The sequence below is a fragment of the Lampetra fluviatilis genome, chromosome 33, assembly GCF_964198595.1.
Source record: "Lampetra fluviatilis chromosome 33, kcLamFluv1.1, whole genome shotgun sequence".
Taxonomy (NCBI): domain Eukaryota; kingdom Metazoa; phylum Chordata; class Hyperoartia; order Petromyzontiformes; family Petromyzontidae; genus Lampetra; species Lampetra fluviatilis.
In genome coordinates this window covers 6,197,524-6,215,129 of record NC_136307.1, presented here as the reverse complement: position 1 = coordinate 6,215,129, position 17,606 = coordinate 6,197,524, and the positions used below count along the sequence as shown (strand labels likewise).

At 49.9% G+C, this 17,606-nt stretch overlaps 1 protein-coding gene across 1 annotated transcript; it reads right to left on the bottom strand.

The window, feature by feature from the left end:
* Window positions 1-1,605: 1,605 nt before the first annotated feature.
* Window positions 1,606-13,724, bottom strand: LOC144943991 (actin, alpha cardiac muscle 2). Its single transcript, XM_078871938.1, has 7 exons — window positions 13,643-13,724; window positions 10,251-10,406; window positions 6,319-6,643; window positions 5,731-5,892; window positions 4,841-5,032; window positions 3,761-3,942; window positions 1,606-2,999 (listed from the first exon to the last, which is right to left on the bottom strand). Exons 2-7 carry the CDS (start codon window positions 10,377-10,379, stop codon window positions 2,856-2,858), a joined length of 1,134 nt encoding a protein of 377 aa, XP_078728064.1. The 5' UTR covers window positions 10,380-10,406; window positions 13,643-13,724; the 3' UTR covers window positions 1,606-2,855.
* Between the last annotated feature and the right edge of the window lie 3,882 nt (window positions 13,725-17,606).

The window sequence follows — 17,606 nt, the reverse complement described above, 5'->3', positions numbered from 1 at the left end:
CGAGAGGGGGGGGAGGCGCCTCGCCCCCCCCCCCCCCCATGTGGAGTGACGTCACCTGCTCATGATTATTAATGAGGGGGGGTCCATGTGGAGGACGTCACCTACTCATAATTATTAATAAGGGGGGCTGTTCGATGTGGAGTGACGTCACCTGCTCATGATTATTGATGAGGGGGGCTGGTCGACGTGGATTGACGTCACTCGCGGGACACACAGACATCCTTGGCTCATTATATTAGGACATATTGGTGTTTGCGAACGCGCCTGCGTGTGTGGTAGGAGTCGGGATCCCACAAACCCGCACCGCTCTCGCCAAGGCACTGGGTCACTAACACGCCGTGTTCATCACAGTCCTATAGACATACTAAAGTTTGACTTAAAAGACCGCTTGTGTTGCGATCGAAACGTCGTGGGTTTTTTGCTTTTATTTTATTTTTAATTTTATTGTATTCTTTTTATTTTGTATTTTCTAACTACGTGACTTTACCCAAAGAACCAAGAATATACTAGTATAGACATACGTTTCAAACAAGGCACACTAATCTAGTGTTCCTCATTGGCAAGGCCCCACGGAACGCTGGCGGCCCCCTGGTGGTCTTTAGTGCGGCCCCCTGACAATACACAACAACACGTGAGGACATCACCGTGCCGAAGCGGTCAGACCCCCAACTGGTGTCAAATGTGTGGCGGCCCTCACACTGAAGTCTGATCTACGAACGTAGCCCCCCTCCCCTCCCCCCCTCTGAAAATTAGTGAAACACATTCCTGCGGAGGGAGCTGGTAGGAACGTTGGGTTGCTCGGTCAATGGCCAGGGTCAACGGCGGCGTGGTGTATTCCGCAAATATGCCGACTGTGAGGGCGGGCACAAGCCGGCGTGAGTAGGTGAAACGTTGAGTTTTATAAGGGCACCACGGGTTGACCAGCCCCTCCCCACCCAGCCCCACCCCTCCCACTCCCCACCCAGCCCCACCCCACCCTCTCCTCCCCTCCCAACCCCACCTCTCCCATTTTTGGATTCACGACGGACGGACACAATAATCCCCTGTGGGCTGGTGTAACCAGGAGGTTCCTACCAGTATTGACACTGCTCTAATCTATAAACAGCCCACGAGAGGGCTTCAGGAGAGAGAGGGAGAGAGTTCATGTGGTTTTGCTTTTCCTGCGTTGAAGAAGCGCCAGATGATGGGGGGAGAGCGCATGCTGTCTGAAACTCGTTGTTTTACAGGCGGCACTATTATTATTCTGCCGCGATGGGGACTTTTCTTGGGTCACTTGTTTTCTTCTTACATAGACGTGACTAAACACAACAACCTCCATTCGCCACTAAGTGGCGGTGACGTCACCACGACGCTTGTGCCAGGCCATGTGCACCTTGAGGCTGCCACGTGAAGTGTAGAACGCCCGCTGGCAGGAGGTCACGGGGCAGACCCAGCAGGTGCCACGGGTCGACTGACTGAGATGACCGAGATGACTGTCTGATGCACCACCTGTGCCCCCTCCTACTGTGCCAACTTGCTGTGCTTTATCCACCCGGCGCTCCGCTCGTTGTTGTGAGCGTCACACAGGCGCGCACATACACACACATACACACCCCGACACGAGGGTTGTAACCAGAAGGTCGGGTTTATTTGCAGAACCCTACACCGCGTTCTGTCGCAGCCCCGCGCTCGACAACTTGAACATTTCGGGTCCTCTGTTATAACAGTTACCGGCAGCCCTTGGTGATGCATCTTGGCCACATTGAACAATTAAACACGCTCTTGGACTCAGCGTGGAAAACTCATATACCCGACCACACAACGCTGGGGTCAAGCATAGGTATCTCGTCGCATATAGCGTGGACTGCTGCTTATATTATTAATTTTTTACATAGCACCTGCAGCTCAACAGCATTGAGTCTGTAGATGTGACGCGCGTGCGTTGTGTGTGTGTGGCACAGCACAGCGCAGCGCGCGCATGTATAAGTCGTTGTTGACGATGTCCCCAAAGAGTGATGACACTGATCGTGATGATTAATAATTATTTTATTGTCATCAACGTCGTCGTCGTTATCAGTTCACCTGAAGTTTTCGCTTGATTCGTTTTTTTTTCCTCCACGCGTGGATACGTTACGATGTTGTCTAGAGATTGATGTTTTTTTAATCTCTGTTGCTGTTTTTTAATGCTTTCTATGTAGTTTTAAACGATGTTGTTTTGACACCGCAACCTTAACTGCAATGGGGAGGAGCAGGCGTGGTGGCGGCCGTGTATGTGACGATGCCGATGAGTCTGACACGTGGCTCTCATCGGCAACGAATACCCATAGCTCCGATATCAGATATCTCTGTGTGCCAATGTGTGTGTGTACATCGTGTAAAATATCTCTCTCCGCGTACCTATATACGGCTACCTCCAGGTTAAGAGGTGTATTTATGTGTGTGTATACATCTATGAAAGCACCTGTATTCAGATTTCTACGTATACACAAGATATACTATTTATGCATATGGGAAGATGTCTTTCCCAAGATCTCTTTGTGCTATAGTACATTATAATTTAGGGAAAGGTGTCTCTCCCTGGAATCACATAATTGAAACACTACACGCACCCATATGTATGCTGAGAGGTATGTATTACAAAGGTCCCTATGCATATATTATATATGGGCAGATGTACATAAGTACACCACCATTCTGTATATCACACACATAATATATGTGTGTGTAGTGTATAACGTATGACACACACATAAATGCACGTGTAGAAGCAATGGATGAGTGAATGCATGCACGCATGCACACACACACGGATGAGAGGAACGCACACGGCTAGCCGCCTGCAACCCCCAAGGAGCAAAGGTCTGGGTTCGATTCCTTTAGAAGCACTTGCGATGGACGATGGATGGACCCGCCTCGTCGTACTCCTGCTTGGTGATCCACATCTGCTGGAAGGTGGACAGCGACGCCAGGATGGAGCCTCCGATCCAGACGGAGTACTTGCGCTCGGGAGGAGCGATGATCTGAGGTTTCGGGGGAAGAGACGCACGATGGGAGAGAGAGGTGAGTCGCGATCAGGTCGGGGCTTGGGGTGGAGGCTGGGGGAGTGCACGGGGTGGACGGGAGCAACGGAGGGACACGGGGAGAAGAGAGATACGGCACGCAGAGTGGGGGAGAGGAGACACGGGACATGGGGAAACGGAGAGACGGGGAGGCTAAGAAAGAGGAAGGTGAGAGAGGGGGGAGGGAGAGAGGAACAAGGAAACGCCGGGGCATGGGGACACGGGGAGAAGAGAGATACGGCACACAGAGTGGGGGAGAGGAGACACGGGACATGGGGACACGAGGACAGGGGGGGGATGGGGACGCGGTGCTCGAGGAGGAAAGAGGTTAAGAAATACCGGCACAGGGAGACAGAGCGCGATGTGTGGATACAGAGGGATGCGAGGAAATATCAATTAATGTTAATTACAATGGCACTCTACAGCTCTTGTGTTAATCAACTGCTGGATGAAGCCACCGATGGCGACTGAGTGGGAGTACGAGATGTCGTAGTAGCGCCGCCGGTGGTGAATGCCAGCCGGAAGAGTCACCGAGACGCTGTTACGCAAATTGTTATCACGCCACATCCATATTGCCCCGGGTCGCTTATAAGTTAGACTCATCCTGATCTCTTGAGCTCTCACCTGGTTCAACAAAACTTCACACTACTAGATTACAAACCGCCTTTATTTCGTATTATAAATGTTCAGTTTCTGTTTCTGCAACGCTGCTCATCTCTCACCTTGATCTTCATGGTGCTGGGCGCCAGGGCGGTGATCTCCTTCTGCATGCGGTCAGCGATACCCGGGTACATGGTGGTGCCACCGGACAGCACGTTGTTGGCGTACAGGTCCTTGCGGATGTCGATGTCGCACTTCATGATGGAGTTGTAGGTGGTCTCATGGATACCCGCGGACTCCATGCCTGTGTGTGCGTGCGATTGCGTTGTGTGTGTGTGTGTGCGCGAGCATACGATTAACAATCACGACCACCAATAACCCAGCAAAACCTGCCACCTACCTACACGATCACCACTGTGTGTGTGTTGGCTATGGGGGGCGGTCGACTAGCGGTTAATTCATGGCAAACAACAGCAGAGATTAATGATCTGAACCAGTCCAAGGCCACCCCTAGGACGAATCAGCCTCAGGTGAGTGCCTGATAGATCTATAAATGTCGCTACTAGGGAGACAAAGCCGGCCGAGCGTGATGTTGACCACCCATCGTTTCGTGTCGGCTTTCTATAGGTGCTCGCTAACAGCACTTGCCCCAAGAGCCTGTTCAGGCTATACGGGTTTTTTGTTTTTGTATACGTCTGTGTGCGGAGAGCAGTGGCACAGTGGATAGCGCACTGCAATACGAAACGGGCCGCCTGGTATCCATCCTATAGCCAATAGTTTGAGTTTATTTTGATTTGTTACATGGATGATGGTCTCGTTTCGCCAGTTACCCGGCTGTTTCCACGGGAGATCCGTGGTGCTGCGTGAGCACAGCATTGATATCCATAATGATGATCAATGAAGTTAAATTTCTATCATCAACATTCTGATGACGATGAATATTCAGCATATGACGGCAATGTAATTGATCATGATAACGATGATTGCAAAGTAATTGATCGTGATCATGAAGAATCCACAATTGGTGACACATTTTGTTTCGGTCATTATGGACATTGAATCGATGCTGATGTATACCAAATACATAATTACCACGATGATGAACGGGTGATTGACTCAATGAAAAAAACAGCGGGTCACTGACTAATGAGCGAGGGTTTACAACGAAGAACGAACGAGCGAGCGAGTGCGTGGCCACTGACCGATGAATGAGGGCTGGAAGAGCGTCTCCGGGCAGCGGAAGCGCTCGTTGCCGATGGTGATGACCTGCCCGTCGGGAAGCTCGTAGCTCTTCTCCAGGGAAGAGGAGGTGGCGGCGGTCGCCATCTCGTTCTCGAAGTCCAGGGCCACGTAGCACAGCTTCTCCTTGATGTCACGCACGATCTCACGCTCGGCTGCGGGGGAGGAACAGGGACGGCGGCGGTGGTGGTAATGATGATGATGATAGTGGTGGTGGTGGTGGTAATGATGATAGTGGTGGTGGTGGTGGTGGTAATGATGATAGTGGTGGTGGAAATGATGATAGTGGTGGTGATGGTAATGATGAGAATTGCAGTGGTGGCAATTATGATGATCGTAGTGGCGGTGGTGAGAGTGAAACAGGGGTGTCAATGATTTACATCAAGACGGACGAACAGAAATACATGAAGTCGGACGCGTGGACAAACACCCACTGCCTCGCACGTGCGGTTTCAGACAAACATACAAAGACACCGACAGACGCGTGTAGACACACACGCGTGTGTGCATATACGCACAGACACACAAACACAGACATGCACCGGGATACGCGCACGTGTATACACGCAAGCACACAAATGAGTGGCGATTATTGGATTAATAATAATGATGAGTCTTCATCTAATAATTATAGTCGCGATGATGTACTGTATATTGAACTACTGCGTATGTCCATTAAGACGAGGATAATGATGTCATCTCAGCCAATGATGACGATGTTTTACCCCAATGACAGTGAAATCTATTGAAACGATGATGATGATAATGACGATGTTCATCAAGTTAACGATTATGTAATTTAATCCAGTGATGATCACGACGACGACGACGATGATGACGATGAGGATCTCACCGGTGGTGACGAAAGAGTATCCGCGCTCAGTCAGGATCTTCATCAGGTAGTCGGTGAGGTCGCGACCGGCCAGGTCAAGGCGCATGATGGCGTGGGGCAGGGCGTAACCCTCGTAGATGGGCACGTTGTGGGTCACACCGTCACCGGAGTCCAGCACGATGCCTGCGCACAGGTGACAAGCGACCCGTCAGCACCGCACAAGTCCGCCACCCTGCTGCTTCTTACGAACACCTGATGATGATGATGCTGGTGCTAGTTGTAATCTCCAGTGAAACGTCGTACGCAATTGTCTAAATCGTGCTCGCTTTTGAACCCCGCTCCGCCGCTTTTTCTGAAAAAGCAAATCAATTGACACATTTACTCCCCACCCCCCCCGTGACAACGCGAATCGATTGGCCCTGCCGGGCGGTGGAGAGTTATAAGAAACAACTCGACATTGTACCCACACGAAGATCTGACCCAAAATAAACTATTTTCGAATCATAATATCGGCGGCGAAAGCCTCGGTACCGTGCAAACGCATAGACGAGAATTTTGAAGCAATTGTAAGCATTGGCGTCAACAAAGATGAGTGAAGCGTCGTCTCACCGGTGGTACGGCCGGACGCGTACAGGGACAACACGGCCTGGATGGCCACGTACATGGCGGGCACGTTGAAGGTCTCAAACATGATCTGGGTCATCTTTTCACGATTGGCCTTGGGGTTGAGGGGGGCCTCTGTGAGCAGGGTGGGGTGCTCCTCGGGGGCCACGCGCAGCTCGTTGTAGAAGGTGTGGTGCCAGATCTTCTCCATGTCGTCCCAGTTGGTGATGATGCCGTGCTCGATGGGGTACTTGAGGGTGAGGATACCGCGCTTGCTCTGCGCCTCGTCACCCACGTACGAGTCCTTCTGACCCATACCCACCATCACACCCTGCGCACCACAAGAGGAGGAAGGAGGAGAAACAACAAACACACAGAGTTTTTACTTAGAACGTTCAAGAGGAGCAGCGGTGATTCACGCGATGTTATTCTCCTGCGCCCGGTACGCAGGACGGTTATTGGGTTCGAACCCGGACCCTGACGATACCTGTTGTATATTTGAGGATCGCGTGTTCTCGCTCTCTCTCTCTCCCCGTGCTGCTCGCGTGGATTTTTTTCCTCCGGTTTCGACGCCCTCCGCATTTAGAATCAACGCGCGTTTAGATTATTTTGGTGCTGCTCTAAATCCCCACGTGTGACTATGATGATGGTATCAGCCTCTTTGATGACCCATCGTCACGTGTAGCCAGGTCGCCTCTGTAAACGAGCTAACAGCTCAGTGGGCTTTACCTGGTTAATGAAATTGTTTTATTTCTGTTAGTGTATCCATTGGTCCGCACGGTCTTAACACTCTACACGAAGGGGCTTATCCAAAAATACCGAATTGTCATTCAACGTCGTGACATTCGGTCCTGACAATTATGCATCATCAAGCGGCCAGGAGGTGGCAGTACGGTACAACAATTCAAGTGTCCAACCCGTCGCACCGCGCGGGGGCTGTTCGCCGCGTGATGCGACCTATCCCCGGGTCGAGAATTACTCCGCATCGAAATTAAATAACGATACGCGCAGAACTCTGTTCCGCGTCGGAACGCACGAATAAGATTTATGTTTTAGCCCATCAGCCGGAACAGGCTTGCCGGACCAAGTCATGAAACTCTGGACCAGGTCTCGACCTTCTGGGTCTCATCTGCAGAGCTATAAGCTCGTTAAACGAATTCCACATTGATCGTGTATTTACAATGCGGGCGCCCCTTCTGAAAGCGAGTCTCGAAATTCCGTGAGACGTTTCCCTATTAACGCTTTTAAATGCTCAATATAATTATGAATACTCTATGTAATTGAGTATTACGGACATCATTTGGTCAGTGTGCTCAACTCCCTGAGACGTGTTGCCAAGTACTCCCCGTGCTTTTGAGATGTTGATGACATTTCACTTTTGTAGTTTACAGCACCCGTTAGCAAGGGGTTGAGAGGGGGGCAGTGCAGCAAAAATAGATTTGCTGATCTCTCTGTCCTGTCCCCTTCGCATGCTCGCGTTTCATCATTCCACTTGCCACGTGTGAAATGTATAAGCACACATATATATGTGTGTGTGCTCAAGACCCTGCATCATCTGGAGCGCGCGATATGGAAAAGTAGAAACGCGCTTCTGTCTGCAAGTGGTGGTGCCCCTTTGCGCCATAGTCTTCTCAGGACGTGAATAATTCCAATTGGGGGTGTGGAGGGAGTGGAGGGTGGGTGGGTAGAGACAGCTGTGGGGGTCAGGGATAATTTTAGTTCTGGGGGGCGGAGTGGGGAGGACGGGGGTTGGGGGAGTGAGCGTGGTGGTAAAAGGTCACTTAAGGGCGGGTGGCTGTCCCTTCTCGAGCTACCAGCCCTTACAAGTCGACACGTGCGTGTGGCAGTGAGGCCACGTGCCAACTCCACCGTTGGTTTCATCTTTTTTTAATGTAAGGTATCAATCTCTCAGCTGGTGACTTTCTGCCTCGAGGCCAACTGGGTGATTACCCCCAACAATATCGCTTACAGCCCCTCTCGGACGAGTAGGGGGGGGGCTATATGACCATACTTCACCACTCTCGGTCAGTTCCGAGTTGACGAAGACGTGGGCTCATGGATGTGGAGCAACAACAATTGATTGCTGCAGCACTGCCCCCCTTTATTGCCCACCGCTTAGCCTCGCGACAGCGTTACGGGCGCCTTGTTGAACTGGGTATCGGACCCGGGATTGGTGGGAATCGTCAGTGTGGCTCCACATCGGCGCCGGTGCGATCGGTCTCATCGCTGGTTGACGATCACCGGGCGAGCGTGTAATCACGGTACCCCGACACCCGCAACTGCGAGCAGGTATTCGCCGGTCTTGCCGATCATCGGTGAAAATGTGCACACGCACAGTTCATCCACGTGGCTTCTATTGATATCCCTTGCCGGCAACAGGTGCTCGCTAAAGGCTCTTGCCTCGACAGTACCACGGATTGTAAAGCTAAAACAGGGAGGTCAAGGGAATTGCATCATTATTGGGGGTGAGAAGGGGGGGGGGGCGGAGTTGATGGGTGGGTGACAGAGCGGGTGAGGATGGGGGAGTGGGCTCGGGTTATGGGGGACGAGATGTGGGAGGTAGTGGGGGGGGGACTGGTGATTGACAGCTACATATGCAGTTGCCTTCTTACTCCCTTATAAAGGGACGTTGAGAAACGTCGGCTAATTTTGGAATCGCGAGCAGTCGGAGCATGTAAGGCAAGCATGTAAAATCGGCGCTCTAAGTCGGTCTCCTCTGGAGCAGATTGACGATTCACAATGCCATATTATCATCATCAATGTCGTCGTCGTCGTCATTATCATTAAATGTGCCTGTTATGCAACACATTATTTACACTTTTGGTTGCAAATCAAACCGTTCTGGGAAGTTGGATCATGATTTTGAATTAGTATCAGATTAGAGAGCCCGTTGATATTTTTTAACACTAAATTATCATTCGGATGCACTCCCAGAAGGCCGCGTGGATGATTGATTTGGTGGGAAAAAAAACCCCTAAACTTTTACTTGTTACGTGGTGCGACAGAAACGGTCAGGAGGCGTGTTGTGTCTGGTTATGTCATTGACATTTAGCCATTTCCCCCACCCCACTTTTATGTGACAATGATGCGACTACTAAAACATCATTTATTTAAGCCAGGAAGAACGATACCGACACAAAATAAACCGAGACTGACTCTCAAGGCAATTTTTCGTTTGCAGAAGGGTCATTCACCATTGCTGATGAATATGATGATGTTACAATAATATGATGATGATGCTACAATAATATGATGTTACGATAATATGATGATGTTACAATAATAATATGATGTTACGATAATATGATGATGTTACAATAATATGATGATGTTACAATAATATGATGATGATGCTACAATGTTACAATAATCGCATGTTCTATTTAATGCACGTATTTAGGTGTTACGTAGTGTTGATTGATGGGTGGTGGGTGGCGGGGAGGGTGGGTGGGGGTGGCAGATGGGGTGGTGAAGGTTAGATGATGGGAGAGAGTTGGGGGGCAATCGGGTCAGATTGCATTGACGGCTGGTGGATGGTGGAGGATGCTGGTGGAGGCTATGGAATTGTTCCGTGGTGGATGGCGGCGGGGTGGAGGTTGGGTTGGTGATGGGGGCATGTGGAATTGATGGAGGGGGTGGTGAGGGTGGGAGGAGGGGGGGCTGGAGTGGCGGGGAGGGGGTGGTTTGGATAGATGTGTGTGGGTGGCATATGTCGCGAGTGGGGGGGGGTAGGTGGGAATTTACAGCGGAGTTGGTGGCATTGATGGGAGGATGGGGGGCTGCAGTGGGCGGGGGTAGTTACGTTCGACGTGGGTGGCGTTGTGTGGAGTGGGGCCGGTTGGAGGTGTGAGCGTGTGGGTGGGTGCGGTGGCAATCGATAGGGGCGATGGAGAATTCAGGGATTCGGTGTGAGAGGCATGGGGGGGGGGGGGACTGACCTGGTGGCGGGGCCGGCCCACGATGGAGGGGAAGACGGCGCGGGGGGCATCGTCTCCGGCGAACCCGGCCTTGCACAGACCCGAGCCGTTGTCGCACACGAGTGCGGTGGTCTCCTCGTCGTCACACATGGCTGACTTCTGGACAGGTCACGACACCTGCTCGAGACGGGTGGGGAGGGGAGGGGGGGGCACACGGAGAGGGGGGCAGGGAGAGAGAGACAATTGAGTGTGTGTGTGAGACAGAGAGTGTGTGTGTGTGTGTGAGTATCGGAGTGTGTGTGTATTGTTAGTTGGTGTGTGTGTGAGTATCGGAGTGAGTGTGTGTATTGTTAGTTGGTGTGCGTGTGTGAGTATCGGAGTAAGTGTGTGTGTATTGTTAGTTGGTGTGCGTGTCTGTGTAGCTGGTGTGTGTGTGTCTGAGTATCGGAGTGAGTGTGTGTGTATTGTTAGTTGGTGTGCGTGTGTGAGTATCGGAGTGAGTGTGTGTGTATTGTTAGTTGGTGTGCGTGTCTGTGTAGTTGGTGTGTGTGTGTGTGAGTATCGGAGTGAGTGTGTGTGTATTGTTAGTTGGTGTGTGTGTCTGTGTAGTTGGTGTGTGTGTGTGTGAGTATCGGAGTGAGTGTGTGTGTATTGTTAGTTGGTGTGCGTGTCTGTGTAGTTGGTGTGTGTGTGTGTCTGAGTATCGGAGTCAGTGTGTGTGTATTGTTATTTGGTGTGCGTGTGTCTGAGTAGTTGGTGTGTGTGTGAGTGCTGTATCGGTGTGTGTGTGTTATTTGTTGGGGTGTTTAAGTATCAGAGTAAGTGTGTGTAAGTTAGAGGATGTACGACAGTATTGGAGTGTGAATGAGAGAAACACGGTGTGTGTTTGAGTTTTGGTGTGTGTGTGTGTGAGAATTTGAGTATGTGTTCGTGTGAGTATCGGAGTATGTGTGAATATTGGCGTGTGTAAGTATTAAATTCTTGTATGTGTGTGAATCAGCGGAGTGTTCAATTCCCAGACATAGGTAACGTAAGTGGAAATTGGAATCGGAAACTTATCCTGGGCGTGCCACGAGGTCATCTCAGCCTTAAATGAGTACCATGGTGCTTGATGTGAACGTTGCTGAGTGGGGGCGAGTGGATGTATTGGGGGGGGGGCACACCCCCCCTCTTCTATTGTGACGGCTCTAACAGCTGTGCGCCACAGGATTTGTGGTCCAAATTAAATAATAAACCCAAGAAAATCCGCGGCACCCTGTTCGATCCACTGCTGGATAAAGGCTTCCTTCTCACGCCGTGCCGTTCGCGCCGGTCGTTTGGTGTGAAGGCGGGTAGCAAAGGATGTGGGATCATAGACGGAACTTACTTGTTTTTTTATTAACAAATATTTGTCTCTCGTTAAAGTTCTGCATGTGCCACGGAGGAGCGGTGGCGCAGCGGTCAGCGTGCTGCGCCATGACAGATTATGGAAATTTTATGAGTTCGATTTCCGGTCACGGATAACATCAGTGGCAAGTGAGAGCTGAACTGGTCCTGGGCCTCCCTCCCCCCACTACCCCAACCGGCAATGTCCAGTGTGGTGAAGTATGGTTAACAACACCCACGACTGGCACAGCGTCGGGATGTCTTCATCCAGCAGTGGGTTGACATAATTATTCATCAATCATCTCAATGTTAGTTCAACAACATCAATAATGAACGCATTTTGTTGAAGAACATTTTAACAATTTTTTTTTTAAGTTTCATGTTGTAAACTTAATTCACATTCTTCCATCAATGTTGCTATTTAGTATGACTTATGACGGTATTTCACGACGGTCCTCTAAATCACAGACGTATCTCAGGGAGATTCCCCACCCGGGGTCTACAAAAGAACAGGATAATTGAATTAAATCCGATTAAGTGATTGAACGAGCGATTGAATTCAACGACTTATTGACGACGATACGATACTGAATTCACTCGCGGATGCTGGGTCAAGGGAGCCGGTTCTCATTGAATAATTCCCCGCGTTCGCTGCACGCTATGGACCTCTGGAGCAGGCACGTGACAGCAAAGTGGCCACGAGCCATAGCAGAAGGTATCCTCTCCTACTGGATGTGGTGTGCCGAGTGCAACACGATTTTTTGTTGTTGTTGTCTCGGGCCACCGTCCCGGACAGAGCCGGCTGAAATGAATCCGCGAGGGATAATTGAAGACTGGACGCTAAAAATAATGTTGCCAACTCCTAATAGGGCTTCATCAGCTACGTGCAGGTCTCCAGAGAGCCATGAGATATCAGATCCGTTTTTGGAACAGTGCTACCGGCTCTACGTTGCATTTTTATATCATTAAACATTTTACATGTATTTCTCCTCCTAAGAGAGTGGTGGTACAGCGGCTAGCGCGCATTGTGTTACGAATCTGAATAGCGAATTTGATTCGCTGCCACGGCCACCATTCTGAGTGGCATCTAAAGCCCTTCCTGCATCTTCGCCTCCACCACTGCTGTCACCAACCCACACTGACCGGAGTGGTGAAGTATGGTCAAACAAATCCTCATGACATACACGGCATGGGAGGCCTTCATCCAGCAGTGGATCGAGGAAGGATTATGTTAACTTAACTAAAGTTATTTAAATGTTCAAATGACAGCGTCTTAATTCTTGTAGAGGTAGTACATTATACTGTGCCACTTTATTTAATCATATTCGCATAATCGAATTCGTCATTTAAATCATAGATTACAGATTTAGATTCAAGTACAGTCGCTGTGTTTAGCGAAAACAACCAATTAAACAATTCATTTAAATGCTGGTTGCTGTAAGTCACTTTACTGCATAGAATCACAACTTATCGCGATCGAATTTTTACGTTTTGTTATACGTGCCATCACAACATTTGTATTTTTGAAATGACCACCTTCATTGCAATTATCATCATAAATCGCACCAGTAGCATCGGCGTCATCTACGTTCATTGCCTATCGCTGCCACATTGCTGATGCCACAATTTAATTACTGCCGGCATAACTATTGTGAATCAACTGAAGCTTTTATGACTGCAACTATCCATTTCATTCTAACACATTTCACAAACAATAACCCATTGAATCAATCAATGTTCGTGCCATGTATTTAATCACCGTGGAATGGTTACAATCAGACGTGCATGGGGTGTGAGGCTCATTGAGATGTGGTGGCATTTAAGCGAGAGCCATTATGCATGCAATTCCTTATCCCTGTCACCCAATAGGACACAATGCTACTTGTTAACCGTCGGTGCAGTGGTACCGGGTGTGTGCACGTGTGTTATTGCACGTGTGTGTGTGATGTGCATATAGGTGTGTGTGTGATGGGTGGATGTGTGTTGGCGTGTGTGTGAGATGGGTTGTGTGCAGACACACACGTGTGTGTGTGTGTGATTTCACTCACCGAGTGGCTGATTGCAAAATGTGGGGCCTTGATGGACCGCGCGGGCAGTAGTGACCGGTTGACCGCCGGGGTCCAGGTTTTATAGGGAGCCAACGCGGTGGACGAAGAGAGCAAGATACCACCCTGTCAGCCCAACCCTCTCCAAACCCACCCACCCACACACCCACCCACACACCCACCCACCCACACACCCACCCAGCTGCCTCCACCTGCCCCCCCCCCCCTCGTTCCCAAACCCAGCTGTATCTTCCCACACCCCCTCGCTCCAACTACCAACTCTCCGCCCCCATCTCGGGGCCACAAGCCCCCACGACCACCGTGCCAACAACCATGGACCTCTTGATGTTCCATTCTTTTTGACTTCGTGTGATGGGAAAAGCCGATCAATGGGACGTCTGGTTAGGCACGCAACTGGCACCAACCCATTATCCAGATGGACGGAATCGTGGGACGCATGAAACGTCAAGAACCAACGCCTGACCATCACTGACCCAACAGCAGAGGACCCCTTGCTTGTTCTATGTATGTATGTAGAACTTCTTTTGCATCGTACGTGGCCTACCGTGCTAATCGGAGTTGCGGGGGAAGGACAACTTAACATTTAACATCAGTTCTAGATAAATGAGTTTGTCAATCTAGATGATTTAAAAGCGCATAGCTCCCGTGGCTTCCTAACATCGGAAGCAAGAACGTTCCAGACGGCCGCAGAAGCGCATCTGAAAGCGCAGCGCGATGCGGTGACCGCCTTTGATGGTTGAATGGACAGCACTTAACCGAATTCTTACAGGACACGGTGCGATGTGGCCATAAGTTCTAGGACATGGAACGTATCGTATGACCTTGCTGACCTCATCAAGGAGCATAAACCAGCATGGTTAGCCAGTCTCCCGCGCACGAGCTGATTTCATCGCTCCATATGTGTGGTACGGAGGTCTTCCACGCAGAACCCAATTAAATGGAATATCCATTCAATGGCTTCCCTGAGATGCTAAGCGGAGACATTAAGATCTGAGTGTGCAGGTTGTATGTATGTTGAACTTCTTTCACACCGTACGTAGCCAGCCATGCAACTGGGAAGGGTTCAGAGGAAGGACAACAAACTAAGCATAAAAAGCAGTTCTAAAGAAATTCGTTTTCAATCTAGATGATTTAAAAATGCATAACTCCAGTGGCTTCCTAATCAAGTGAATGAACAAAATGCAACCGATCGACTCTTGCATCCTTGGGCAATCCGTCTCAGCCGAGTGACGGTTCTCTTCCACCAGTGTCTTATCCGCGGGTCCGAGGATGGCCGATGGGGCTGATCATGAAATCAACAGCCATCTGTAGTCGCAGTTCGGCCGCCGCGTCTCTCCGAGGTGGCCCGGTGGATCGTTGATTCTGACCCTGCGAACACGCTGCTGTTTCTACAGTACCACTTCCCTGCCTTTCCTCCTCCCGTTGCAAGGTTTTCCCAGCGCTGAGATCCTTGCCGTAGACTTCTTCCTCCGCCTGGGACGATCCTGCGCAAGAGTCCTCTCCCCCGCGAGTTGGCGTCGACGATGTCCTCCTTCGCGTTGTTCCACGAGGAGGACCTCCTTGAAGCGATTCGTCAAGCATGAGGACACATCGACTCGTTAAATGCTAATGAAAGAGTCACTGTAATGAATAGGCGAATGGTTGATGATGATGATCATGAAATGTCCATTATAAGAGCAGGTAAAAGCCAAAAGTTCAGAAGTGTATTGTTTGAGTAAAGCCCATTCATTCAATGAGCTACACGCGGCTCGTTGTCAAGGGTAACTCGGCCAACAGACAACAGCGGTTGCAAAGGTTTACCAATTACCAATTGCAAATGTTTCAATAAAAAAAGTAAATCATAACAATATTATCTTACACGCAATTATGTTGTGCATTCACACTTGAAACTTTGTGATCTCAAGAGTGTGTTTTTAAGGGAGTACACAGATGGCATCGTGGATATCCCAAAAGAAGAAAAAGACAGCTGACGGCAGAGCCGTCTCCCAAGCGTGCACGGCGAATCGGGGAGACCGCCCCGGGCCCCGCACTATGGGGGGCCTCGCGCTTCGACGTCACGGTGTCTGATCTAATACTTCCGGTTTAGTTTGAAGGCGTTGGGGGCCCACACAGTGGGGCGCCTCACCCAAATATGGGCCGCCGCGGTGGCGAGATGTTAACTACCTCGCCTCGTATACAGGAGGTCCGTGGGTTCGATCCCGATCCTTATTCCTGTATATTTGGAGTTTTCACGTTCTCCCCGTGATCGCGTGGATTTTTTTTCCGGGTACTCCGATGTTTTCCTTCCATCAACATGCGTCTCGAGTATTTGGCTGCGAGACATTTCCGCGTGGTAACGCCACTTGGTTGACTTTTCATTTGTGGCCAGGTCACTTCTGAAAAGGGAGCTGTATAGCTGAGTGGGCCTTGGCTGAGAAAAAAAAAGTTGTAATAAAATTGTTTACATCAGTACTCCTGCCAGATAGTCTCAAAACTTTGGAACAGCCCCAGTTGCTTTAAAACGCCCATTGAACCGACTCGCTGAATGTGACCAATTCACCCGGGATGTGGTCACACAAGCTAAGCGGTGTTGAGCCTGTGCAGTGCTTGAATGGGTAACCGCCGCCGTGCGCATTTGTAGGCGCTGTGGGCAGTATATGCCAGAGCAACAAGATGATACGTGGTTCATGTACCTGCCACACTTCCATCATCAACCCGCGGTGACTAGCATGGTGTAGTATGGTCAGATAAACCCACACGACCTTAACGGAATGAGGTGGCCCTCATCCAGCGGTGGATTGGCAAACGGAATTTATATGATGAATATAGATGATCAAGAGCCCACTGGGGACCGTTTTTCTTTCAACAGAGACCTGAGTTAAAACATAAAGAGCAAAGGGCTGACTTAAAATAACCGTGCCAAACAATAGAACGCGGCGCAAAAGCAACACATTTATATTTACAATAATGAGATTGAAGCTACAATCTGCGGCCCATCGTGACTCCGTTGAACCATTATACAACTGTGCTGTGTGATGGTGGTGGTGGTGGTCAGCAGAGGGCTGACCAGCAAACACAAATCCATTGCAGTTGAAAAATGCCATTATTGTACTGCACTTATATGAGACCAACATCTGTGCTCAACCGCCTTCATCATCGATGTTTTTAGACTCGTGTGTGTTGTAGTGGGGCTCGCGAAAGACTTCTTAGCGATGCTGTAATTCACATTCGTTTAATAAAACAAAATAATCGATTCTTGAAATGTGATCCTGAACTGTCACAGTTACATCTCTGGAAGGATGAATAGTTCCATAGTGATTAAATAACGATAATCGTGATAGCTATGGCAGCCGAGATTTACCCAGACAGATCAAATCTTAGATAAAGAGACCATAGACCAAAGAGCTTTGTAAAAAAGAAATACTAGTAGCCGTTAACATTTATTTATTGTTTTAAATTATGTATTTTTCACTCAATTATTATGTTTGTGAATCATACGCCCACGCTCAGTGGGTGCTACGCGCTCTCACGCGATCGGCAACGACCAGAGGTCGCAAACGGGTTTTGATTCCTTACCGGTACCCGTACCCGGCCGCACCAGGGTCGCAAATGGGTACCCGTGTCCGGTCGGGTACGGATACCCGTTCCCTACCCGTACCCTACCCGAAATGAGTGACAAACGGTTACTCACCAGTGACTCACGACCTACCCGTACCCGGCCGCACCAGGGTCGCAAACGGCTACCCGTACCCGTACCCGGCCGGGTACCCGGCCGGGTACGAGTAGCCGGGTATCGGGTAGGGTACGGGTATCGGGTACCCGGTTGCGACCTCTGGCAACGACACATTTCAGAACGAAAAACTGAAAAGTGCCCACAGAAGCGTTGAAGAGAGGCACGGCTTGGAATTACACTGCGAGACGGAACGGGGGACCGCCTGGATCAGAAAACATGCGCGGGTGAATGGCA

Coding starts and splice junctions, on each gene's coding strand:
- LOC144943991 (XM_078871938.1), bottom strand. CDS start 10,379: ATGTGTGACGACGAGGAGACCACCGCACTCGTGTGCGACAACGGCTCG. Junction 6,644..10,250: donor TGGGCCGGCCCCGCCACCAG/GTCAGTCCCCCC, acceptor TGTGGTGCGCAG/GGTGTGATGGTGGGTATGGG. Junction 3,943..4,840: donor CTTCCAGCCCTCATTCATCG/GTCAGTGGCCAC, acceptor ACGCACACACAG/GCATGGAGTCCGCGGGTATC.